The sequence below is a fragment of the Plasmodium knowlesi genome (genome assembly GCF_000006355.2).
Source record: "Plasmodium knowlesi strain H genome assembly, chromosome: 11".
NCBI lineage: Eukaryota > Apicomplexa > Aconoidasida > Haemosporida > Plasmodiidae > Plasmodium > Plasmodium knowlesi.
In genome coordinates this window covers 633,554-659,012 of record NC_011912.2, presented here as the reverse complement: position 1 = coordinate 659,012, position 25,459 = coordinate 633,554, and the positions used below count along the sequence as shown (strand labels likewise).

General features: G+C 39.5%; 8 protein-coding genes across 8 annotated transcripts; 7 read left to right on the top strand and 1 right to left on the bottom strand.

Annotated features, from left to right (window-relative positions):
* Positions 1-60: 60 nt before the first annotated feature.
* PKNH_1114400 (elongation factor 1-alpha, putative) lies at positions 61-1,392 on the top strand (the record flags this gene model as incomplete). The annotated part of the gene is made up of 1 exon (XM_002261285.1): positions 61-1,392. One exon carries the CDS (start codon positions 61-63, stop codon positions 1,390-1,392), a length of 1,332 nt encoding a protein of 443 aa, XP_002261321.1.
* Positions 1,393-2,650: 1,258 nt separating this feature from the next.
* On the top strand, positions 2,651-5,512 carry PKNH_1114300 (glutamate--tRNA ligase, putative; the record flags this gene model as incomplete). The annotated part of the gene is made up of 7 exons (XM_002261284.1): positions 2,651-3,084; positions 3,342-3,428; positions 3,605-3,689; positions 3,850-4,151; positions 4,373-4,498; positions 4,663-4,734; positions 4,891-5,512. The coding sequence occupies 7 exons, from the start codon at positions 2,651-2,653 to the stop codon at positions 5,510-5,512; spliced, it is 1,728 nt and encodes a 575-aa protein (XP_002261320.1).
* Positions 5,513-6,432: 920 nt separating this feature from the next.
* PKNH_1114200 (dynein light chain, putative) lies at positions 6,433-6,801 on the top strand (the record flags this gene model as incomplete). The annotated part of the gene is made up of 1 exon (XM_002261283.1): positions 6,433-6,801. One exon carries the CDS (start codon positions 6,433-6,435, stop codon positions 6,799-6,801), a length of 369 nt encoding a protein of 122 aa, XP_002261319.1.
* Positions 6,802-8,215: 1,414 nt separating this feature from the next.
* PKNH_1114100 (conserved Plasmodium protein, unknown function) lies at positions 8,216-11,152 on the top strand (the record flags this gene model as incomplete). Its single annotated transcript, XM_002261282.1, has 1 exon — positions 8,216-11,152. The coding sequence occupies one exon, from the start codon at positions 8,216-8,218 to the stop codon at positions 11,150-11,152; it is 2,937 nt and encodes a 978-aa protein (XP_002261318.1).
* A 1,396-nt stretch (positions 11,153-12,548) lies between these two features.
* On the top strand, positions 12,549-15,176 carry PKNH_1114000 (DNA helicase, putative; the record flags this gene model as incomplete). Its single annotated transcript, XM_002261281.1, has 1 exon — positions 12,549-15,176. The coding sequence occupies one exon, from the start codon at positions 12,549-12,551 to the stop codon at positions 15,174-15,176; it is 2,628 nt and encodes an 875-aa protein (XP_002261317.1).
* Positions 15,177-16,000: 824 nt separating this feature from the next.
* On the top strand, positions 16,001-16,982 carry PKNH_1113900 (conserved protein, unknown function; the record flags this gene model as incomplete). The annotated part of the gene is made up of 4 exons (XM_002261280.2): positions 16,001-16,179; positions 16,368-16,421; positions 16,675-16,739; positions 16,927-16,982. The coding sequence occupies 4 exons, from the start codon at positions 16,001-16,003 to the stop codon at positions 16,980-16,982; spliced, it is 354 nt and encodes a 117-aa protein (XP_002261316.1).
* A 556-nt stretch (positions 16,983-17,538) lies between these two features.
* On the bottom strand, positions 17,539-21,948 carry PKNH_1113800 (U3 small nucleolar RNA-associated protein 21, putative; the record flags this gene model as incomplete). The annotated part of the gene is made up of 4 exons (XM_002261279.1): positions 17,539-17,697; positions 17,840-17,929; positions 18,078-18,154; positions 18,321-21,948. The coding sequence occupies 4 exons, from the start codon at positions 21,946-21,948 to the stop codon at positions 17,539-17,541; spliced, it is 3,954 nt and encodes a 1,317-aa protein (XP_002261315.1).
* Positions 21,949-23,191: 1,243 nt separating this feature from the next.
* Positions 23,192-25,443, top strand: PKNH_1113700 (T-complex protein 1 subunit delta, putative; the record flags this gene model as incomplete). The annotated part of the gene is made up of 3 exons (XM_002261278.1): positions 23,192-23,207; positions 23,709-23,839; positions 24,001-25,443. The coding sequence occupies 3 exons, from the start codon at positions 23,192-23,194 to the stop codon at positions 25,441-25,443; spliced, it is 1,590 nt and encodes a 529-aa protein (XP_002261314.1).
* Positions 25,444-25,459: the final 16 nt, after the last annotated feature.

The window sequence follows — 25,459 nt, the reverse complement described above, 5'->3', positions numbered from 1 at the left end:
CTCGTACATACGAATTGTTTACAGATTGCCCCTTAACTTTCAATTTAATTTTATTCGAAAATGGGAAAGGAAAAAACACATATTAACTTAGTCGTTATCGGCCATGTCGATAGTGGAAAATCCACGACCACGGGTCACATTATTTACAAATTGGGAGGTATTGATAGGAGAACCATTGAGAAGTTCGAAAAGGAATCGGCCGAAATGGGTAAAGGAAGTTTTAAGTACGCATGGGTGTTGGATAAACTTAAGGCTGAAAGAGAAAGAGGTATCACCATTGATATTGCCTTATGGAAGTTCGAAACCCCCAGGTACTTCTTCACCGTTATTGATGCCCCAGGCCACAAGGATTTCATTAAAAATATGATTACCGGTACATCACAGGCTGACGTGGCTCTGTTGGTTGTTCCAGCTGAGGTAGGTGGTTTCGAGGGTGCTTTCTCAAAGGAAGGTCAAACCAAAGAGCATGCTTTGTTAGCCTTCACCCTTGGTGTGAAACAAATCGTTGTTGGTGTTAACAAAATGGACACTGTTAAATATTCCGAAGATAGATATGAGGAAATTAAGAAAGAAGTCAAAGATTACTTGAAGAAAGTTGGATACCAAGCTGACAAGGTTGACTTTATTCCAATTTCCGGTTTTGAGGGTGATAACCTCATTGAGAAATCTGACAAGACCCCATGGTATAAGGGAAGAACTCTAATTGAAGCTCTTGATACCATGGAGCCACCCAAGAGACCATATGACAAGCCTTTAAGAATTCCACTCCAGGGTGTATACAAAATCGGTGGTATTGGTACTGTACCTGTCGGAAGAGTGGAAACAGGTATATTGAAGGCTGGTATGGTCCTCAATTTCGCACCCTCCGCTGTTGTTTCTGAGTGTAAATCTGTTGAAATGCACAAGGAAGTTTTGGAAGAAGCCAGACCTGGTGACAATATCGGATTTAACGTGAAGAACGTTTCCGTTAAGGAAATCAAGAGAGGATATGTTGCTTCCGATACGAAGAACGAACCAGCCAAGGGATGCTCCAAGTTTACCGCTCAAGTCATTATTTTGAACCACCCTGGAGAAATCAAGAACGGATACAGCCCTGTCCTCGATTGCCACACTGCTCACATTTCTTGTAAATTCTTGAACATTGACTCTAAGATTGACAAGCGTTCAGGTAAAGTTGTTGAAGAAAATCCCAAATCCATTAAGTCTGGTGATTCTGCTTTAGTAAGTCTCGAGCCAAAGAAACCTATGGTTGTTGAGACCTTCACTGAGTACCCACCCTTAGGAAGATTTGCTATTCGAGATATGAGACAAACCATTGCTGTCGGTATTATTAAAGCAGTGGAAAAGAAAGAGCCTGGTGCCGTGTCTGCCAAAAACCCAGCCAAGAAATAAATAAAAAAAAAAAACACGCGCACATATATATATATATATATATATATATATATATATATATATATATATATATAATATTCCACACGCTCCGCGCCATATCACATGTATATACATACAATGCATTGTATATTATATGCATATAATGTGCGTATGTAAGTACGTATGTTGTGCGCACACGCAGGAATATGCCACGTCCACACATATATTTACTTAAGATTTTTCCTCCTTGTTCCATTTATATGTGTGTACAAATGGATCAAATATCGAAATTAAGTTAATTATATGTTGTAAAAAAAAAAATAAAATAAAATAAAAACCCAAATTTCATAATTTTGGCTGTTTTTATATTATTTTATTTTTCCATATTGGGTATATACAATAATATTAAGCGAGACCAACGACCAACGAGTTTTCAGCAAAGAGTGTACATATATTTGTATATATGCGTATATGTATATATATTTACATATGTATGTTTATATATGCATGTACGTGTGTATATATACGTAACTTAAATTAAAAACGCGCTATAAACCAACTGGACATTACAGATATATAACTTATGAGCAATTTGGGAAAATCCCTGTGCCAATGTTTCCGCGAGGCTGAACGTGTGGAAAGGAGCATATGCTTTTTCCTCCACGTAGGAGGACAAAAATAAGTCGTTTGCATGTCAATTTCTCCTTATGGTTAGCTCACACGAGTAAAATACAATTAAGAGGGACAAATAAAATGATTTATTTTAAATAGCCCCCTGCTATCGCTACATTGGTAGGACGCAGTGTGTGGACAATGTCCGTTCAGCGCTGTACAGACTACTCCGATCTATTTTACCCATGTTTGAGAAGGTCAAATGAAAGTGGGCAAAATAAATAAGGTTATTGCGTGTGCGCATTTGAAAAGCTTTCTTTCTTTCTCTCTCTCTCTCTCTTTTTTTTTTTTTTTTTTTTTTTTTGGAAAAACTTGGAGCAGGTTGATATGATGTGAAACCGTCAAGTGGGAAGGAGCCCTCCTGTTGCGGCTCATGAAAGATCATCCTCTTTTCCATTCTTAGCCTTCGTGCACGAACTGAGTCTGCCAAGGGCTGCAGAGCAGAACGGGGAACTGTACACAACCTTGATACAACGCTCGTTGACACACCAATTTTTTTTTTTTTTTTTTTTTTTTTTCTTTTTTTTTCTTTTTTTTTCCTCCTTCAATGTTCGGCTAAATATTTGTGTGGCACCTTACTACAATTGTACGTTCCTCCCACCGAAACATGAAATATGCCCTTGTTCTCCTGAACCTCCTTGTGGCATATACAAATGGAATGGTAAAATATAGTGGGTCCATTCAATTTTTATTTATACCGAACATAAATGGCCAACAAATTTTATTACCCCATAAAGGGGGGGGGAAAAAACGCTGTTTTGTTATAAATGAAGAGAGGAGCGTATTTTCCAAAAGTGAGAACAAGTGGAGAGAGAGAAAGAATATTCTCAAAGGGGAAAAGGGCAACAATCCTTGTGCCGAACCGAGGTTGAGGTTTGCGCCAAGTCCAACAGGATTTCTACATGTTGGGGGGTGTAGGACCTTCTTATATAATTATATTTTGGCTAAGCAGTTGAAGGGGTCCCTAATCCTTCGGCTTGAAGACACAGACGTGGAGAGAAATGCGCAAGATTCATTTAACGAAATTGTTAAAGATTTAAGGTATCATTAATAAGGGGATTTCTTACAGTGACACCTCCCTGTGATAGAGATTCCCCCCATTCATCTAAAATGTATCGCAGAAGTGGCGTGCATATATTCATGTATGTGCTCCAGCTCATGTATATTATGTTCCCATGGGGGGGGTAGAAATAGGAAAAGCTGGCAAGAAAAATATCCCTGCATTGTCAACTGCTCTATCCAATGCCACATTCCTCTGCCTCCACATTATTAGTGCTTCTCTTGCATACAACTGACAGGTGGCTGAACCTAAGCTGGGATGAAGGTCCAGACGTGGGGGGGGCATACGGGCCATACAAGCAGTCCGAGAAAATAGAGCTCTACAAGTACGCATCGGAAAAAAAAAGAAAGAGGGGGGGGGGGGGGGCGAAAGAATGGCAGTCCTACATTACCCCCTAGCAGATATCCCAAATGTGTACACACGAAAATGTGCTTTTCATTCTATCCTAGAATGATCATCGATGTCACACCACTCCATTGCGCTTTTAAATTCGCCCCTTAGAAAAATAGCCCATGAATTTGTCAATGAGGGAAAGGCCTACTTCTGCTTTTGCACGAAGGATGAGTTATCCGAAAAGAAGGAGAAGGTACACACCCATGGGTGCACTGATGATGCCTCTACACATTCGTCGAGCAGAAATTGACCACCTGGAGAAGAAGCACGCTCGCATGGTGGAGCAATAGTGTGGATAGCGTAATCGCGTACGTGTACCATTAGTACACCCTCTTTTTACCCTCCCTTCATAGGCCAAGCTGGCAAGGACGAAATACACGTATGACCGAGCATGCCGGGACTTAAGCCATGAGATGGTTAAGCAAAACATGTTGAAAGGGAAGCCATACACCATACGATTCAAATCACCCATAGGCAGAAAAATTATACTAAGTGATATTTTAAAAAATGAAATTGTTGATTCGGTGAATGAGGATTTTATTATTCTCAGAAGTGACTCTTCCCCTACGTATAATTTCTCAGCCTCCGTGGATGACCATTTGATGAGGATATCTCACGTGATACGTGGGGTGGAGCATATTTCAAATACATTCAAGTAAGAAGGCATGTGCATGCAGAAGTGTAGGTCAATACCCGGGTTTTGTTTGAGCTAGCTATGCCATTAAGGGGAAGTACATTTCACATTCCATGCGTATACCCCCCTATGTAGTTTCGATAGCACTTCATGCTGGTGGTAGCGCAATATCGCCGCTTTAAGGGTGTGTGAGGCGCCACGGAAAAAATTATCGCACGCAAATGTATTTTACCACTCTGCAGGCAAATTTTGGTGCTGGAGGCCCTACGCGCGCGTATCCCCCTTTACGCCCATGTTCCCGTCATAACGACCGTGCAGAAGAAGAAAATTAGCAAGCGGAATAATGAGTACCTGGTGCGGAACTTGAGGTAAATGCACGTATTGCATGCACATATTTGTAGGCCTATATTTACAGGCACATAATTGTATGCACTCCTCGTGCTTCCCTTCGCACCAGCTAGCCATTTTCAAAAATTAAAAAAAAAAAAAAAAAAAAAAAAAAAAAAAATTCTTCCTTACTTGTTCGTCCCAGGGAGGAGGGGTTTAAGCCCGACTGCGTAATTAACTACATGGGGACCCTCGGATGGGGCAGTGTTTCGAAGAGGTGAGTATCTGATCAGTAGTAGATAGCCCGTGGGTACGATTGAGAAAAAGTGCATTTCTGTGCGCACACGTGAAGTTGCACATGCGGCGGGGGATAGCACACCATTTACACCTCGCAATACCGCGTGCATGCCATTCTCCTGCCGTTTCTCCGCAGGGAGTTCTATACCCTGGATGAGCTCATAGCTAGCTTTGACTTGCGTGCGCTAAACAAATCCGCACTTGTGTTTGACATAAAGAAGCTTAAATGGATGAACAAAAAGTACCTGTTAGCACAGGAATTCGAAACATATGTACGAGAAGCAGAGCAGTTTTTAATTCAGAAAAAAGTTATAAAAGAAGGATGCACTGAATTCGTACGTTTATGCATTAGGGTGTTTAAGGATGATGTGCATAATTATGAAGAGCTGGGAAGGTACATTATGGAGGCAATTTCTTATGACCACTTAGCTCATCCGTTTGAAAAAAATAATGAAAAGCTAAAAAAGGTAGCCACCAAATTATGTCATTGGTGGGAGGGAAATAGAAGTAGCGTAAACTGCAATGAAGATTTCTTTTCAGAAAATTTCGACACGCTGATAGGACTTGTAACGGAAGGTACCAATATGAAAAAGAATGAAATTTTATTAAATGTTCGTTTTCTTTTAACCTTCCAAAATAGGGGTGTTCCATTTGTGCACTTGTTACAATTGTGGGCATTGGCGAAAAGAAGCAAAGTGCCAAATTATGTGCCACTGGAGGATAGAATTCGGCATCTTACGCAGGTATTTACTCGGTGAACGAGTGTGTAGCGCAGCCTGCTCTTTTCTGTAATAAAAAAATGGTTCTATTAGGATTGTGGTTACCCTCCGGGGGAGTCACCACTTAAAAGGATATATGTGTAGATGACCCCGTAGAAAAGGTAGTGTATATATTTGCCCCCATTCCTGTGCTATAATTCTTTAATCCTCCTCCGAGTTCCACAATTTAAAGGTCAGATGGATACTTTGCATGCCATTGCACGTGGGGTAAATATGTATCGGGTATCCACCCATCCGTGGGTTCAGCTCCCATTTTACCAAATTTGGAGAGAAATCATCTCATCAAAAACAAATACACAGTGTTAGGGAAATTCCTCCTTTTTCCTATTTTTGACAAAATGTTCACGTGGCATAACCAGCCACATGTGTATATCTCTGTCACTTTTTTTTTTTTTTTTTTTTTTTTTTCCCCCCATTTTTTCGATGTCTACTCTTTTAAATTTCGATATATATTTTTTTATTTTCTCTTCAAAGTGGAGACATGATTATCTGAGCGTGCTCTTCCCGAAACAGCGATTCTTTCCCCTTCCACTTATGGGAAAAATTTATTTAGACATTCGTGTGCACTTCTGTGAATTAATTTTGCTCCTCTTCTTAAGCGGTTAACCATCTGGCACTGTGAGGGCTTTTCCCCTTATACGCGAAACATGTGCAAGAATATATTTTTTCCTCCTTCCGTGTAGAAAATTGAAAGGGGTTCCTTGTCCGTTTCCTTAGGTTTTGTTTTGCAAGCATTTTTGTTTCTCTTCCCCTTTGTGGGAATCCCCCTCCCTCTTTTCCGTTATGATATACTTTTTTTCAATAATTCATTTCAGTTTTCCCCAATTTGCCTTTTCGAGCACTGTCGCGCTGCTACCTCCTGTCACAATTCCTGCTCCGCCTCTGTGTCGTAGGGCATAATGGAAGGGGGTGAGGTGAAGAAATATTCGTCCAAGTTCGACATAAAGGGGATTTGTATGACCAGCGAGAACTGTGAAAAGGTGTGCAGGATTTGTTTGAAGGCAATTCGGGAAAACAAGCTGGAGAAGGATATAGCTAGCCAAATAAAAAATAAATGCGAAAATGATGAGTTCCTAAATAAAGAAAATTCAGATGAGAACACCAATTATCTGCATATGGAAGACAGTTTAAAAAATAATAACATTGGATCTTGGCAGTGCATCGTCGGAAAGAACTTTGCCTTTTCTATAAACTACCAGTTTAACTGTATGTTGTATTTCCAGCACAAAATTTCCAAGTTGGTCATTTTGGTGTATAAGTCGGTTTGATTTGCCGTTAGCGTTGTAAGTGTGCTTAGCGTTGTTAGGGAGCTTAACGTTGTTAACGGTGCTAGCAGTGCCGCTCTTAGCGGTGCTGGTGTTAGCGGAGTATTTGTACTCGTATGAATATATTAATGCACATGTTCTAGGCCTATGGGCATGCACGTGAAGGTGTTTTTTTTTCTGTTTCGCCCCGTATGTTTATTCGCACCTATGCCCAAGCTTCAGCACATTTAACAAGGTATACTGACGCATTCGCATGATACATTCGTTAATCATCCATATTGAGCACATGTAGTCGCCAGTGAATGGATGGAAAAACCAAATCAGGTTCAGGCCTTGGGTGCACATTCGAGAGGAGGAATTGCTCAACGAGCTTTTTCAGCCACAATGTGAAGCGTAGTGCATTTTACTTTTTTTTTTTTTTTTAAAATACAATGGTGCCAGTGGAGCAAACAACGGGGGAGCCACAAATGAAATCAGAAGAAGCTAGCTGAGCATGTAAAAAGAGCTGTTAGCACACTGATCAGGAGAATGAAGCAAAGCAAAGCGACCCATGCGTATATGAAAATAAAACGTACGAAGAAGCGTCACATGAAATGCACCTTTTTCCCCTGCTTGTGCTGATTTTTTTTTTTTTTTTTTTTTTTAGAACGCTTAAAAGACGCATATAAATTAACATTGTTGCAGTGGTGGCGTGATATCTTCGTCGATGTTCGATTAGTTACTGGCGATGGTGACTCTACTTGGCCTCTTCTTTAATCAGAACTACGGTGGGGTTGTTCGCAGTAGACACGCACTCCAACACTTTTAGTGTTATTACGAGATCGTTACACGAGGAAGGGGGAAGTACGTACACAGGGATGGTGTGCGTGCGCGCGTGCCTATACGTGCGTATGCAAACGGGTTGTCCACAAGCAGCTGTACCTTTCCACGTTTGTATACACATAAACGTTGGAATGGATGCAAGTGCCTCATTCGTCGCACCTCCTTAGCACATTATAGCTTAACGCATTCCGAGTTGCAATTCTTTAGACAACTCTTTGGCGCACTTAAATATTGAAAAAAAAAATTTTAAATGTGCATATGGCGAAATAGTGCTATTTGTGGGTGAAGAATCAAACATGCTATTATTTTACTTTATTTATTTTATTTTATTTTTTTTATTATTTTTATTATTATTATTTTTTTTTTTTTCCTTCTCCGCCCAGCTGTTTTTTGTTCGATAAAAATACACTTTTCAATTATCCCTATATGGTCCTTTTAACTTCTTCACGAAAATTCCACCCTTTCTTTAAAGGCGGTAAAAGCACCGACCAGTTAAAGTCGCACTTAAGATTATCGAGTGGGGTAGTGAAAACGAAGTTAAACGGAGACGCCACATATACTGCCATCGCCCACGTTTTCGTCTGGCTAGCTAAACATGACGACGAACCGTGTCAAATTGAAGCGCCTTTACAGTGAACACAACGAACACAATGAACACAATGAACACAACGAGCACATAATCGATGTACTAAATCCCCCCCTGGGAAAACTTCACAAAAAGGACGCGAAAATTTGCAGGAAGAATAAATTACTTGTATTGTCCAAAGGATTGAACATAAAAAACGTAAATAAATTGGAGGAATATTACGAAGCGGAAGAAGTGGCAATAAAACCGACGAGTCGCTTGAAAAGAAAAGTAATTACTGACAGTAGCTCCGAGGAGGAAAACGTAATAGACCATGCATTTAATGAAGGTCATGTGAGTGATGCAAGGGGCATGCAAGAGGAAAGTGTAGCTTCTAATCAGTGCGCCTCCTATACAAAGACGAAATGGTCCTCGACAGGTGGAGAGAACAAATTTAATGAGCGCCCTTGGAGAATTCGCACCAGGGGAAAATATGAACGCAGTAAAGTAATCGATACCACGGATGAGAGTAAACTCAGCTACGAGTTAAGTAACTCGGATGATGAAGGCAGGGGCATGGCAACTTCTATCATCCTTAGGGGTGGCAATGAATTGGATGGAAGTACCTTGAAGAAGAAGCAAGGGGAGGTGTTCAGTCTATGCTCAGAAAGGGGAATGGGCAACGCTGACGAAGAGGATGATGAGCGCAAACAAAATGTGAAAAATGAAAAGGGAAGATCTACCAGCCCGGTTACGAAGTCGCAATTGTGGGAAGGTAGAAACTTCGGAAGAGGTAAAAGTAGAAATATCCTACACGAGGATGACAGCTTGGAGGAGAATCAGTGCGTCGGGAGTTCCGGCACATCTAATGAGGGCGATGATGATGTAAAAGATAATAGTAGCTACGAAGACGGGAAGAAACAACGAGACAAGAGGAAGGAAGCCCTGTCGAAACTCAAAATGAGAAACAAAAATTCCGTTTCGAAGGATGAAGAAAGTTTTTACGAAGAAAACACCAATGAGGATAACTCGTACGATAATTACGATAACTCCAGTTTTTACGTAGATGACGATGTGAACTCAGCCGCTGAAACGAACATATCGTATGAAAGCGGACACGAAAGCCTCAACCATTTTGACGAATATGCTTTACACTTAAAAATTCTTAATGAGCAAAATTTGGGAGATGATTTGATTCAGTTCAATTCTATAAGTGTGAAGAAATCAATCAGACTGTACATTGAATTTACGGCTCTGTCTTTGTTGTCACCTAGTTTAAAATATGATGCCAAATATTTCAAGGCATCCGAAAATGTGAAAAGCGTCGAACAGTCTCTGAAGGTGATGTACTCAAGTATTCACAAAGAATTCCAGAAGAAGAATTCCCTGGGTGAGTGCTACAATTGCGATGATGAGAATGGTTCAGAATTGGAAAGGAGAAAGGAGAAAAAGAGGAAAAAAAAAAAAAAAAAAAATCTGAAAAGATTATGTGAAAAGATTAGCGATAGTGGTAGCGAAGGCTGTGCAGAGGAAGAGGAGGGTAATGAGAAAGATGGCCATGTAAAGAACGACGCGCCGAACTTCTTGGACAGCAGCAACAGGGTTAAGCAGGAAATGAAAAAGAAAAAAAAAAAATATGTTCTAAGCGACAGCAGCAGTTGTTCGGCTGATGGGAAAGTCAGCAGTGACGCCGATGGGGAGGAGTACGATGGGGAGGATGATGGGGAGGATGATGGGGAGGATGATGGGGAGGACGATGGGGAATATGATGAGGAGGACGATGGGGAAGACGAAGAAGGTGATGACGACTACGACTTCGAATACGGACGGAAGGCGAAGAAGAAGGTGGCGGAGCAAATGAGCGACAGCGTCATGTACAAGCTGCTGAACAGAGACATGGTGAAAATATACGAGTTCGTAAAGAAGGAAGAAAAATTTAGCAATTATGATTTTCTGAAGATGATTTGCAAAACCAGTAAAAACAGACCGAGCAATTATTATGATCGGTGTGTGCAAAAGATTGAGAAGAAAATTTTGTCCAAAAGAGACCAGTTTGAATCCCATCCATTTGAAAAAAATTTTAAAAATATTTTAAAAAATTACGCAAATATATTTACATACTATTTGGAATACAACAAAATTCATTGTTGCTGTTGTAACAGAAAATTAAGTTATGCTTGTCCCGTTTTTTTCACTCAACCTTTTTATAATTCCTCCGACTTATGGGAAAATAGCTTTTTTAATTTTATGAAGGTAAATCATTTTGAATGGCTAGGAAATGAGCATTTCTTGACTTTTAAAAACCCGCTGGACAAATTAAGTATGAGAAATGAAGATGAATTCAAAATGAAAAATATTAAACAGTCGAATAGGCTATTTATAAAAAATCAAAACGAAAAGGAAAAAAAAAATTTACTCATACACATTAATATGAACCATGTGGATAATCACCCCGTTGCGAATAACGACGAACGTATCATTAATAGCTTGAAGCAGAGTGAACAAATGTATGCCTTCAAATATACTGGGAATTTTGATGAAAAACCGTTGAAGAAAAAAAGGAAAACTTTTAATTTTAATTTCGAGCATCAATTTAAGGCCACAGAATGTAAGGAAAATAATTTGAATATCATTATGAAAGATATATGTGAAAATTTTAGCGATCTTTCGGAGAATTATATTGAGAAAGACATCCTGGTTTTGCAGCTCGGATCATACTGCGTTTCCGCTGTGTACTATTGGCATGTGTTTCACCACTACAAATTTTTTTTCACTAAATTTATTTACTTGCGTTTGCTAGACTTGTATAAGAAGAGCAAGGATTTGTTCCGCGAGCCGCTGCTCCTCGCCTACGTTCTGTCCAAGCGCCTGAACAAGGATCTGTACCGCGACTTTCTACTTCTCATGAATATTGACATTTCGCAGATTCAGCGTAAGCTCCATGAGTGCGACATGTTTGTGCGCTGAGGCGACGCCATTGTACCTGTCATTGTACCCGCCATTGTACCCGCCATTGTACCCGCCATTGTACATTTTCACGCCTGATTATCCTTTTGGGAGCGTAACTCCTCTGGAGTGTGTGTTGCCTATAAGGAGCTCACGCTTGCGTTTTGTCAGCCACAAAACAGAAAGGGGATGCCACAACATACAGGCGCCCCCTCCACTCGAGTTCTCTTTATCCTCGCTTTGTAACTCACACCTCAGTGTGGGGTGTGACTTTTTCTAATAGACATTGTTAGCGCTATCCCACAGTGATGCAGTTCTTCTAGCAACAGAAGCGGCTTTCTTAAATTTTCCTCCAGTGTTATTATGTATACAACGTACCTGCGTGCATGTCTTGATTTTTTTTTTTTTTTTTTTTTTTTTTTTTCTGTGCAAGAAAAAAAATTCATAAAGGAGCTTTCAATTTTACACATTTTGATTGCATTCTTTTCGACTGAAATATTTCCTTAAAAATGAAAGGAGACGATTTTGTTTTGAAGTCGGTATGTTTGGAGAAGTGACTACCTTTTTTTTTTTTTTTTTTGCCCGCTCTGTGGGTATATTACGTAAATGCAAAATATGTGCACGTTCTGAGTGGCATGCAGGTTGATGAGAAAAAAAAAAAAAAAAAAAAAAAAAAAGGTTTGCCGAAAAAACTGGAGCATCGATGGATGAGCGAGAAAGTCGTTTTTTTAAAAAAGAATAAGGAGCCAAGGAAGATGGTGCTCTCTATCATTCCCATTGGAAATGGGTAATTGAAAGCTGGGCCCTTTTGAATATATACTGAAAATTTGAATGACCGCACTCAGGGTTAAACATTTTTTACGCTTAAAAGGTAGCTCACTATTTTGCACAAAGTTGTTTTGCTTGTATTAAAAAATTTAGCGATGCAAGGCTCGCGAAATTGAGGAAAAGGACGCAAGCTCGTAAGCATGTCATTTAAGCGAGGCACATTAAATATGCCACATGTTTACCCGCTCATTTGTCTTTCCATCACGATTGGAAAGGTAAATGAGTACGGAGGCATGCCCACAGCATTATAAGCAAGTGCACAAATTGTACTTCGGCGATAACACAACTTGTAGTTTTTTTTTTTTTTGAACAGAGCGACGGAGACGCATGCGCACGAGTGAAAAGGCAGAGTAGCAGTATGCGCTTCAAAGAAGCGCTAACACGCGAAACAGGCAGAAGGGGAAAATTGAGGGTACCTGCGGAGGGGCCCTGAGTGAACGAGAGGTCTAATTCGTGGGCATCGCGTATAACCATCCAGAAGGGGGCGGGAAAAAGGGCCGCCCGGGTCGTTGGCCACCTGGTGCAGAGGCTCCCAAGTTAGCCTCTCTCGTTTGTCGTCACGTTGACTGTCACTTAAAAGGGAGCCCTCATGGGGACCTTCAATTTTGGTAAGCATAACGGGAAGACCTACGAGGAGGTATTTGAGAAGGATAAATCCTACGTGACATGGGTGAAGAACCTAGAGACACCCACAGGGTCACTAATCCACTTTAAGGAATATGTCTTAGAGAGGGAAAAGGAGGAACAAGGGCGGCAGGTGCCGTCCCCAGGGCATCTTGGCCATCATAACACCTTGGGTAGAAAATCCAATGGGAACTGGTCGCGTGGCCAGGGATGGGAAGGTGCCAGCTGTAATGGACGCCGCGAAAGTGGAGGAGCGGACACCTACCGAAGTAGAAGCTCGTTTGATCAAAGTCCCAGTGCAGTGCTAAAAGGGATGGATACTCCCAAAGGAAGTTACAAAAATGAAGGATATCAGAAAACAGATAAATCAGTGAACAAAATGAATAGCAGAGAATATAAAATGTATGAACAAGGCATAATGAATGAAATAAACAAAAGCTATAATAAAAGTGAAAAGGGAGAAAAAGTCGAATTTGACATCATAGTGGCGTTTGAAATTTTCAGCGTTGATACATTTAAGATTGTGCAAATGGATAATAACAGCACTGGAAGTGGTAGGAAATATGCTAGCTTTAAAAACTACCTCCCAAAAGAGCTCTTCAAAATATTGTCCGAATTTAATCCAACATTAAAGAAATTGAACAACTACTCCTGCACCACATTCGAAGCAGACAAGTACGAATACGTGTTGTCCAATTTGAAGGAGAAGTGTACCATCTTGGGAGGTGTACAGAGCATCCCCAATTTCCTTCTAAAGTGTTTCAAGCTGTATAGCCGATTTTCAGAGCCGCAAAAGGTTTCCGAAATGACTGCTAATATTCTAACGAATACTTTATGTCCATACACGGAAAAAAATTATGACAAAATGGATATCCTTGTGGGAGAAAAACTAAGTGCAGAATTAAAAAATTTTCAAAGGGAGGGAGTTTATTTTGGTTTAAAAAAAAATGGGCGCGTGTTAATAGGTGATGAAATGGGATTGGGAAAAACGTTACAAGCTTTAGCTCTCATGGCATTTTATCAAGAAGATTGGCCATTCATTGTTGTTTGTCCATCGTCCATTCGGTTTCAGTGGAAAGACCAGGCACTACGATGGTTATCTCACCTATTGTCGGAAAATGAAATATGTGTTGTGAAGAGCGGAAAAACAGACATCCCCAGAAATTGCAAAATGATCATAATTTCCTATGAATTAATGACAAAAAATGATAAGTATCAGAATAAGTACAAATCCATCGTGTGTGATGAATCCCACTATTTGAAAAACTCCTTTTCAAAGAGAACAAAAGCAATCACCCCCATTATAAGGAGTGCCAAGAGGTGTGTCCTGCTATCAGGTACCCCAGCTTTAAACAAACCATCCGAATTGTACGAACAGGTGTCTAGTATTATTCCTGATCTTTTTAATTACAATGAGTTCTGTGAAAGATATTGTTTTAGGGACAAAAATATGTACACGAGAAAGTTCGAATATGTTGGATGCAAACACACAGAGGAGTTACACCTATTTCTGACAAACACAATTATGATAAGGAGATTAAAAAAAGATGTTTTGAAGGAACTGCCTGAAAAACTCAGATCAAAAATTCCTGTGGAAATACCTCCAAAGGAATTAAGCGAAATTCTTACCTACCAAAGAATGTTAGAAGGCAAAAAGAATATTAACCTTGAAGACGATTTGGACGGTTTTCCACTGACAGGTGGGGCTAATGAGTACGGGTATGGCCGAACCAATATTGACACGCCCAATCGGATTGACGAAGAAAATGTCTCCATTTCACACCTATTCAAAATAACGGGTTATGCAAAAGTGAAAGCTATAAAGGAATACATCACCTACCTTATCGATGCGGACATCAAGTTCCTTCTCTTCTGTCACCACAAATTAGTGATGGATGAAATTGACAAATTTCTTACAGAGAAAAAATGCATGTTTATACGAATAGATGGATTAACACCCATTGATAAGAGAGAACTATACATTAAGAGTTTCCAAAATGATGACAAAATAAAAATTGCGTTATTGTCACTGACTGCCTGTGGATTAGGGTTAAACCTAACAGCTGCGAATACAGTAGTTTTTGGAGAGTTGTACTGGGTACCTGGACAAATAATACAAGCAGAAGATCGAGCACACAGAATTGGTACTACCCATGAAGTTATCAACATCCATTATTTAATTGCACAAAAAACCATTGATGAAACTGTTTGGAGAATCATTAACAGAAAGTGGAACACGCTTACTACAGCCTTAAATGGAATGGAAGACTCATTAAATGTGAAGGAGGTAAATAAGTTCGACAGATTTATGTTAGACCTAACGAACGATGCAAATAAATCCTATCCCACGTCGTTGGTCACAACCCCTAAAGTTAGGAGGAAGTCATTCGAACATAATAAACCTTTTGAAGGAGCCAGTAGTAACACCAAACGGGAGAGAGACATACGCGATTTCTTCAAGCCGAGTGAGAGGTCCGCCGAAAAGTCCGATTGTGTTAAAAAGAGGTCATACGACACTCCAACGAAAGATTTCTCTTCGGACAATGCATCTCCAAATATTTTCAGCAAGCGGTACAAAACGGAGTTACACTAGGAGGGAAGAGTAGCCGGGTCACCCTTTTATTCCGCTTTTCCCTGCCACAAAACTGGTTGTCCCCTCTAAACACTTCTGTACGTGTAGCAACATCCGCATTAACATCCCGCAATTGCAAATAGCAGAAAAGCGGAACGTTCCAAAAGTGCGGCGTTACGCTCATGTACATAGGCATCTGTTAAACATTATAAAAAAAAAAAAAAAAAAAAAAATCATAACCTGCGCATTGAGATGTATAACCCTCTTTAACGGAAAAAAAAAAAAAAAAAAAAAAAAAAAAAGTGTTCCCCAAGAAAGGTACCCCTTTTGAATAACAGTAAAGGGAACATTTATTTGTTTTTATAAAAGTAATTTCCTCTTTTTAAAAGTTACTCATTTTATTTTTAAAACACCTGTGTGCGTACTTCTCCCCTTAGAGCCATTCAGTCGGCTTATGCGTGGATTAATATACGCACGATACGCACGAGTTGATGTGTTAGTGCTCTTTTTTTTTTTTTTTTTTTTTTTTTTAGTGTAAAATATTACGAAATACCCCTAACCCGTTTTTTTTTTTTTTTTTTTTTTTTTTTTTTTGCGTTACCTTTTTAAAACAATATATACACATGTATGTGAAGAACTGTGGCCAGTTTTTAAGCACATACACATGTCACATTGCATGCTTCCTTTTGACACCCCTCCTCTTCTCCCACAAGAACACAAAATAAATGCAGCTCTTCTGCCTCCCCTCCACTTTTATAAACACTGCAAATGATATTACCTTCTGATTTCCGTCCCCCCAGTTCTGAACCCTTCATCTTCATGTAGAGTAAATACCGTTTGCTATAATGCCAAAGTTTAACTTCTTCCCAAAGGTCAATTTTCTAGCCTACATAAAAAGAATTAAGTTAAAGTACAACCCTTGTGCCGCATACAATGACAACTGCCGTAGCTTAATTTATCATATTGAAACGCAGCAGAAAAAAGACAAGTTCCTGGATCTGGAATACAAGCTGGAGTTAATTGAGTAATAGGAAAAAGAAAGAAAAAAAAAAAACGAATGGGTGGACTTGCAAATGGTGGAGTAAATTGGTGAATAACAGCTCGTGTCACGGCTCTTGCCCCCTTCGACATACTCACAGCTCTATGACATCCCTTCATAACTCACACCTTTTTTTTTGATTTGTTTCCCCCCCACCCTTCTTATCAACGCAGTTATAATGATGAACCTCTGATAGAAATTGAAATGCAAAATAGCAAAGTTTTCAAGTTAGCTAGTTCTTTTTTTTTTTTTTTTTTTTTTTCCACGAGTGTGCATTTGGCTAGTCGTTTTTTTTTTTTTGGCAACTTGTTCGAATTAAAATATGCCTTTTTTTTTTTTTCATGTTAAAAGATGCACTTTATTTATGAGCGCTTTGAACAACTTAATGCTTATTCCTTTGTTACAATGTGTTCCTTTCCTTACCAACATGTAGACTTCTTCACCATTACGAGTATAACTGATTGCTTTTCACAACTGCAGGTTTAACCCGGAGAATTACGACTTGGCAGAAATTCAGCGAGTGATAGACGAAGATCAGCAGCAGCGTAAGGAAAGGGTGAAAAAACAAGTGCACACACACATGTACATATGCACATGCTTGTGTGGATATGTTCATTTGTCTTTTATGTGTGTCCATTCCAATTGATAAAAGGGAGTATATAATGAACTAACTCCCTGGGGATTACTTTTTTCTTTTCATTTGTTTTCTTCCTTTTTACCGCCTTTTCATAGTGCACAAGAACTTTATGAAAGGAAACTTGTTGGAGAACCATGAGAATTCATTTTGAATTAGAAAGGATGCCCTCCTGACCATTTATAAGAATTGTTCGCCCCTTTGCGAGTGGTCAATTTGGCGTATATATACAAAATGACAAATTTGACTAGCGAGTTACGAAGAAAAGAACCACCATTGTGTAACAGCAATCACAGACAAGTTGCAACACGGAATAATTAGCTTAACAAAATTGCTCCTACATTTTTGATATCCCCCCTTTTGAGAAGCATTTTGAAAGTAGACGCTATGCAAATGATCCACTCGCATGTGCTCATTTGCTTATATGTTAAATCAAAAATTGGGCCATTACAAGATATTAAGGGTTGACGAATAATCTGAAGAGCAATTCAAGGAATATTTTGAAAAAAAGTTGAAGGAGCTTCACGAATTGAAACGTAATAAAAAAAAAAAAAAAAAAAAAAAAGAACTGTAAAAAAAACGAATTCAAAACGAATTCAAAACGAATAAACAAACGAATTGCAAGTCGCCTTTTTTACGAAACAAGTAATAAAAAGGCGCATGGCATAGACGCGCTAACGACTGGTGGGCACTTTACCCCCATGACAGTGTCACTCCAGCTGTATATTTGTTAAAAACTTGATAAAAAAAATAACACTTTCAAATAAGAAATTTATATTCGACCAACTCGATTGTATTTCTTGCAGCAGCACTTCTGTCGTGTTCCTAAGTTTTTTGTCTTTCATTTTCAGCAGCTTTTTGCCGTGTGCCTGGAAAAAAAAAAAAAATATATATAATATACATATATACCTACATATGCTTATCGCCTGGCAAACTGCATGAACAACGAGCGCATCCATCTTCCCTCTACTATAGCGGGACGTTTGCAACAATAAAATATGCGAGTCTCACTTTTAAAAATATTAATATATATGCTTGAATCAGGTCGATGTTGTCGTTCGTCTTGACATGATAAATGAAGAAGTTCATCATGTTTTCCAACTGAAGAAAAAAAAAAAAAAAAAAAGGAGGGAAAGGAGTAAAAATGTAAATACGTGTATATGCCTGAACGTTTGGGTGTACACATTTAAGTATACGTGTACAGGTTCATGTCTCGGGTAGGCAGAAACTGCGAGGACAGAAATTTAACCTCTTCCTTGGAGCTTAAGCAGAGGATGTTGAAGTGCACCCCGGATGGGGAGAGTCCCATCAAGTACTTCAAGACGTCTAAATAAGAGGCAAAAGGGGGAAATGAAAATGGAAATCAATATATGTACGAACGAATGAAGGGAAAGTATAAGAGCAGTTCTTCAATGTAAACATATTTTGTGCTGCACAATGATGGAGTGCGGTCCCCATGTGTCGCATTTTTTTTTTTTTTTTTCGCATTTACTGATGTATGAGTCCTCGTCTTGGGCAAGCATTTCCTGCAGCTTAGACATGGGCATTTCAATTTTATCCACCTTGGTGATGTGTCTGTTCTTGTTGTTTTTCGTTTTGCGAGGTTTCTCTGTGGGATTCGCGTGACCATCTCCAGGGATGTCCACCTGGTTATCTTCCTTGTTTCCCACTTGCTCAACCACTTCGTCAATTGTATTGGCAACCGCTTCGTCAATTGTATTGGCAGCCACTTCGTCAATTGTATTGGCAACCGCTTCGTTAATCGTATCGGCAACCACTTCGTCCCGCTCCGCAGCCTCCTCCTCCTCCGCGTCGGTCATCCCTTTGGTGATATTTTGCAAAAACTCCAATTCCTTCCCATCTGCATACTCTATATTTTTATCCATCTGGGCACTGAGGAAAAAGGGGATTTCTTCATTTTTTTTTACGCTCTCTTGTATCCTGCAGTTTTCTTTTATCTTATCTAAGAAGATAATATAGGCAATTTTCGACATGCTAACCCCCGACATGGTGAGTAAATTTTTGTTGATTTGTTTTTCGCTGGATTTGTACGGTTCGATTAAGTGCGCCGATTTTAGCGTTCCCTTATGGTTGGTCATTGGGTGGGTGTTACTAGAGGAGTCGCCTACTCCAGTGGTGTTGCCATTCAGATATTCATCATCCACGTCGCAATCCATCCCAATGAGTTCTCCCACAGTTGGTTCTGGATAATTGATGGTGCTTTCCCCGTCATACAATTCCTCCATCAGGAAGGCACCAAAGGATCGATAATCATTAACGACGTAGTTGTTGTTGTTAAACAAATTTTTATTAGTAAAGGAGTAAAGATAATTTTCCACAGCGCTGTGTGCAGTGTACAAATAAACGTCATTGTACACCATGGAGGTGATGTCACTTTTGAATAATAAGTAGTCGATAAAAGTGTTAGATATAATTTCGTACACTAGTATAGTTTTATTCTTCAGAGCGAATAGAATTAATCTGTTGTCTGCACTGAAAGTAGCATTGGTAACTGCATATGCAAAGTCAAACCTTCTGGTTATAGATTTCTGTTCAATGTCTAGGATGACAGTGTGGTTATTTGAAAGGCACACCACAGTGAGGATATTAAAATGGTAGAAGGAACCGATGGTAACTTCATCATTTTTCTGATTACTTTTAAAATGACCACTATTTAGGTACTCCTTTCTAATACAGTAGGAGTATATTAACTCACTGGTGTATATATTCCACACCCTAAGGTAAAGGTCTTCCTTGCTGTTTGAAGCGGACACAAAATTACTTATGCCATATCGGTACAGTTTTAAAATATCTCCATTTAGATGTGCCTTTGATTTGAAGGAGTACTTATTCACCTTGTATTCATTTCTGTAAGTTGCGGATTGCATGTTGAAGGAATGAATTTCCCCGTCGTTGTAGCCCACGATGCCAATGTGTCCACACGTAGATATCAAAACGCTCGTTGCACTTTTTCTTCTCCTTCCCATTTTTCCTTCATCCTGTTCAAGGTCGCCTTGTTGATTGTAGTCTTCAAAAATTTTGTATTCCTCCCCTTTGGATTCGCTGGGACCTTCTTGTGTGTGATTCGACAGGTTATGTATCCAGCCGAAGAGTCCCTCCCTCACTCCGTTGGGGTCATCCCCCTGTAATTCTACTCCTTGCCCTGTTTTTTTTGCACCCCCCTTACCCCTACTCTGTATGTGCTTTTTAGAATCCCCACTAATGACATCGCCGGGAAGGGCCAAAAAAACGTTGTCTATGGTCTTCTTATAGGAGGAGGCTAGGTAAACACGCTGAGAATCCCTCACACACACAAGGATATTATTCCAATCGTAGTGCCTATTAGGATTAATATCAAAGTCGATAATGGTCCTATCTATGAGGTTAATTTTTTTGTTCCATGAAAAGTCTTTATTCTGTTCAGGGCAATGTGGATTTATGATATAGAGATTTCCTTCCCGTTTATTTTGCTCATTTGCAGAAACAACTATTTTAAATTTTTCATCATCTAGATATTTTATATTATTGATGAATCCAACGCAACTGTTTCTTTTCTTCATGATATTCAGGGTGAATGTAGCCTTATGCAAATTGAATAGATTTATTTTGTTGTCTCTTTGTCCCACCGTGAAAATGTATCCCCCTTGAGGAGGTATCAATATGGCCTTCACACAATCGTGAGCATCTCTCAAAATGAAATAGTTACTGCTGTTTGAGTCGATCATAATAATTTTTCCTAATTCAGTACCTACCAAAATGATGGATACGCTTTCACCATTAAGCGTGTAATTGTAAAATTGCACACAGGTAATTTTGTCTTCATACATATGTACATTTTTTGAGTACACCAATTCGTCCCTCTCCGTGTGTATTATGTAAAGTTCATTCGTTGATGTTACAATGCACAGTTCATCCTTCTTCGTTGTGAGAGTCATAAATTTTACGTTTTTTTCGCTTTTTAAATTGACGCTCTGGAAAGAGCTATATTGGTGGATGATTTTCTCCTTATTTATGTTGTACAGATATATTTTATTTTCACTTGTTAGTATGATCACTTTGTTTATGTACCCTGGGGGATGGATCACGGAGCGTATTTCCACATCGGAGTTGTCGTCAAATAGGAGGATCCTTTTGAATAGGTGCTTCCTTACGTTTGGGGAATCACTCAAGGTTGTGTCTCCTGTGAGGGGGGCGTCTTGCACCTCCATGGCTGCTTTCTCTTCAATAAATGAGTCTTGTCCCTCCTTGGCTGATTTCTCCTGATCAGGGTTCTCTTCCCCCCACTCATCCCCCTGACCCACCTCACTGCAGGAGTCACTAACGAAACCATCGCTATCGCACCCCTCCTTGTGCACGTCGTTCCATATGACTATCTCCTTCTTGCTATACGTTAGCAGGTAATCATATACAGTCAAGATATTCACAATATTATGCAAATCATCCTCCAAGGAGAAGATTTTTTTCCCACCTGACTCATTGACCTTGTAAACCTTTTTTCGGAAAATCACGTAGACGTACCCATTAGCACAATACAGATTTTGTATATCCTCTGGGTAGTGCTCGGATGTATATGCCTTCCTAAGTTTATGTGGGTCCAGGACATAAAATGCATTTTTGGCACTTGTGATGACGAAACATTGTTGCCCTTTCATGGATAAGCACATTATTCCGTTGTGCACAATTAGTCCGATGGTCCCATTTGACATAAGAAGGTTGCTCTGTTTGTGAATTTTTCTTCTATCAAATTTAACCGAGTCGTCAATTTGTTCCTGGGCATCTTCTTCATTCCCATCCTTTGCTGGGTCTCCATTCGTGGAGTCATCGCCTCCTTTGGGGGCACTCCTTACAACTAAATTTTCTTGCTTTAGTCCATTCACTCTAAACCTTGATGAACCCTTGAAGAATTCATTCTTTACATAAATATTTTTAATCTCTCCATTGTTCAATTTCGTCACTCTGTACTTGTTCAGTATGTTTTTGGACTTTTCTGCGGATTCCTCATTGCTTGGTTGGTTCCTATGTTGGTGCTTCTGAGGGTTCTCTTGGGGGGATTTCTTTTCTGCGGCAAAAACGTCACTCAGTTTGAGCGCCACGTGAGGGGGGTTCTTCTCTACGCCCATGTTGCCGTCGTAGTTCGTTTCGCCCGTTAGGAGATGCTAAAAAACTAGTCCATTCAGAGGCGCAGATGGCACAACACGCTCAAGAAAGGACCTTACAAAGGAAGCCAACGCAGGGGCTTGCGGAAGGTCACTCTTTGTGGACTTGGTTCAAAATCATCGTCGCGGGTATGGACGACTGAAAGCAAAATTACGAGTAGAGTTCCAGTTTGGTCCAAGTATAAAATAAATGATCTAAATGGAAAATACCGGTAGCGCCTTTATTCTATAGGAAAAAGGAGAAAGCGGCCCGGGAACAAACGTGCCGTTTCTCAAGCGTACATAAGAGTCGTATGAGAACAGTATGCGCTGAAAGAACTAACGATGTTAATTTCAAACTTTTTTATTTTTATCTATTCCCGCGTAACGCTGATATGGACATGTATTGGTACGCAAGCGTAATTCCGCGCAGTTGTTTTTGTGGGGTTCACATGACATGCACTATGGGTAAACAAAAAAAAAAAGAAAAAAAAAAAAAAAAAAAAGCGAAAATATAAGTTGGAAAATTTAAAGCGTTACATTTTATTTGTAATATTATGCCCAATGAGAAAAAAAAAAAAAAAAAAAAAAAAGGCATACTAATTGCGCTATATATGCGTATTGCATTATATAGGGACCGTACTTTTGTGGACCGCCCCCTGTTAGCGACAACAATCCAAAGAAGAGGTGGCCGGCTCTTGCCGTGCTACACTGGCACAGTGGCGTGAGAAAAAATATGGCATATGACATACGTTACTTGGTACGCATAAAATAATTGTGCAGCGGCAGGAAAGAGAAAAAAATAAAAACATGTGGACTATTATATATCAGCACATATTTTTTTTCTTTACCTTTTGTGAATTTAGCAAAAAAATTGTCATTATTTATTGTTTCCTTCTGTAGTACTTTTATTTAGCTTATTTTTATTATTTTTTTTTTTGGGGTATATATATATCTTTTTTTTTTTTCTACATCCGTGCGTTCCCCTATAATTTTGTTTTAGTTGAAGGAGAAAAAAAATCTATAACTTCGCAAAGTGTTTTTTTCTTTTTTTTTTTTCCTTTCTGAATTGTATCAACTTTGCAAAGTCTTAACCATTAAGAACGGGCACCACTCCTTCGTAAGGGCATAAAAACACATATCAGCATCCAACCCATTTGAGGATAAGCCACACACAGAAGGAGAAGAAAAAAAAAACAAATAACCCTGTATAGTAGGATTAATAAAAATGGCTGAAGTTGCAAGTAATACAATTCGTGTGGGAAACTTTTTTACGGAGAGGGACATTCTACATGTGAGGAGGGGATGCCTATTGGGTGCCCCTCCGCATGATTTCTTTGTGTATATGCAAATGAGTACAGAATGTAGTTTTTTGTGGGGGGGAAGGGGAGGATGATTTTCCTCCCTGGAGGTAGTGTTTCCTCCTTTTTTTTTTTTTTTTTTTTTTTTTTGCCATGTATTTCCGTTTTGAGTGTATAGCATATGATTGAGCTGTTGCTAAGTCAACGTTTTGGCGTGCCTAGCACTTTGTTCAAAGATAGCTATACAGATAAACCATCCCCGCTGAGAACACATTAACGTGTTGCTCTTTGTGCCTTATCACTCAGTGTGTGCACGCGTTAATGCGACACCGGGGTGGGGTTGTGATGAGAATGGATCATCCGTAGGTTGGACGTACATTCCACAGTAACTCCATCATAGCGACATAAGTTTTTTCTAATCCTTTTTCTCCCCCCTCTTTGCAGAAAACAGGAACACGGAGAACTTGAACAGAAATGAAAAGCAAAGCGACGTGAGGCAGATGAACATTTTGGCTGCAAAGGCCGTAGCGGACGTGACCAGGACAAGTTTGGGTCCAAAGGGCATGGACAAAATGGTACGTGGAACTTTGCCGTCATTTGTGTAGCCTGTTCTTTTTTTCTTTGTTACACAGTGGAGATTTTTCCTTTCCAGTTACATAGTGTAACATGTGGATTATTACCCTTCTTCGTAATTCCTTCCCCCCCACACACTTCCCTCTTCTTAATTCCTCTTCAGATCGAAGATGGAAAAGGAGGAGTGATCATCACAAACGATGGAGCGACGATCCTGAAAGAAATGGCAGTAGCCCACCCAACGGCAAAAATGATTGTAGAGTTGAGCAAAGCACAAGACGTAGAGGCAGGAGACGGAACAACTTCCGTAGTGGTCATGTGTGGATCCCTTCTAAATGTGTGCAAATCGTTGCTAGACAAAAATATCCATTGTCAAAAAATTTCGGAAAGTTTTTTCGAGGCATCATTGAAGAGTGAAGAAATATTAAGAAACATGTCCATCCCAATAGACCTGAATGACAAAAATATGTTAATACAGAATGCAATAACATCCTTGAATTCAAAGGTCGTGTCTCATAATTCATCTCTCCTGGCTCCAATAGCTGTAGATGTTATTTTAAAAATAACAGATATTAATAAAGACAGGAATGTGGATTTGAACAATATCAGAATTGTAAAAAAATTGGGAGGTACAATTGAAGATACAGAAATTGTAGATGGGTTGATATTTACAAGTAACAAAATTAGTAAGCGAGCACATGCAATAAAGAATTTATCCCAAGCCAAAATTGGACTTATACAGTTCTGCCTGTCCTTACCAAAAACCGATATGGACAACACAGTGGTGGTTAAGGATTATAACAGCATGGATAGATTACTAAGAGAAGAGAGAGTAATAATTGCCAAGATGGTTAAAAAAATTGCTTCGACCGGTTGTAACTTGTTGCTAATACAGAAAAGTATTTTGAGAGATGCAGTGAATGATTTAGCTTTGGACTTTTTATCCAAGTCGAAAATTATGGTTATAAAAGACATCGAAAGGGAGGACATTGAATTTATTTCTAAAACTTGCAATTGTGTTCCTGTGGCTAGTTTAGATTACTTCACACCAGATAAGTTAGGTTATGCTGAAAACGTCGTTACAGAGTCTATTGGGTATGGTGAAATTGTTAAAATTACAGGTGTGGAATCAAAGAATACCATTTCTGTTTTGTTGAGAGCTTCAAATAATCTTATGTTAGACGAAGCGGAAAGGTCGCTACACGATGCGCTCTGTGTTGTTCGAAGCTTAATTAAAGAGAAGGCTATTTTACCTGGAGGCGCTGCCCCTGAAATGGAGCTATCCCAAAAATTGTACCAGTGGGCAAATACTCTCAAGGGCTCGAAACAAATTTGCGTTAAAGCCTTTTCAGATGCATTGGAATTAATCCCCTACACCTTAGCAGAAAACGCAGGACTCTCACCACTTCACATTGTCACAGAATTGAGGAACAAACATGCAGAGGGACATAAGTACTTTGGGATAAACATTCGCACGGGCACCATATCTAACATGATTGATGAAAACGTCATACAACCGTTGCTAGTCACCTCCACGGCAATTAAGTTGGCTACCGAGACGGTCATGATGATTCTGAAAATTGATGACACCGTCATTTGTAGGTAACATCACCAACTTCCCA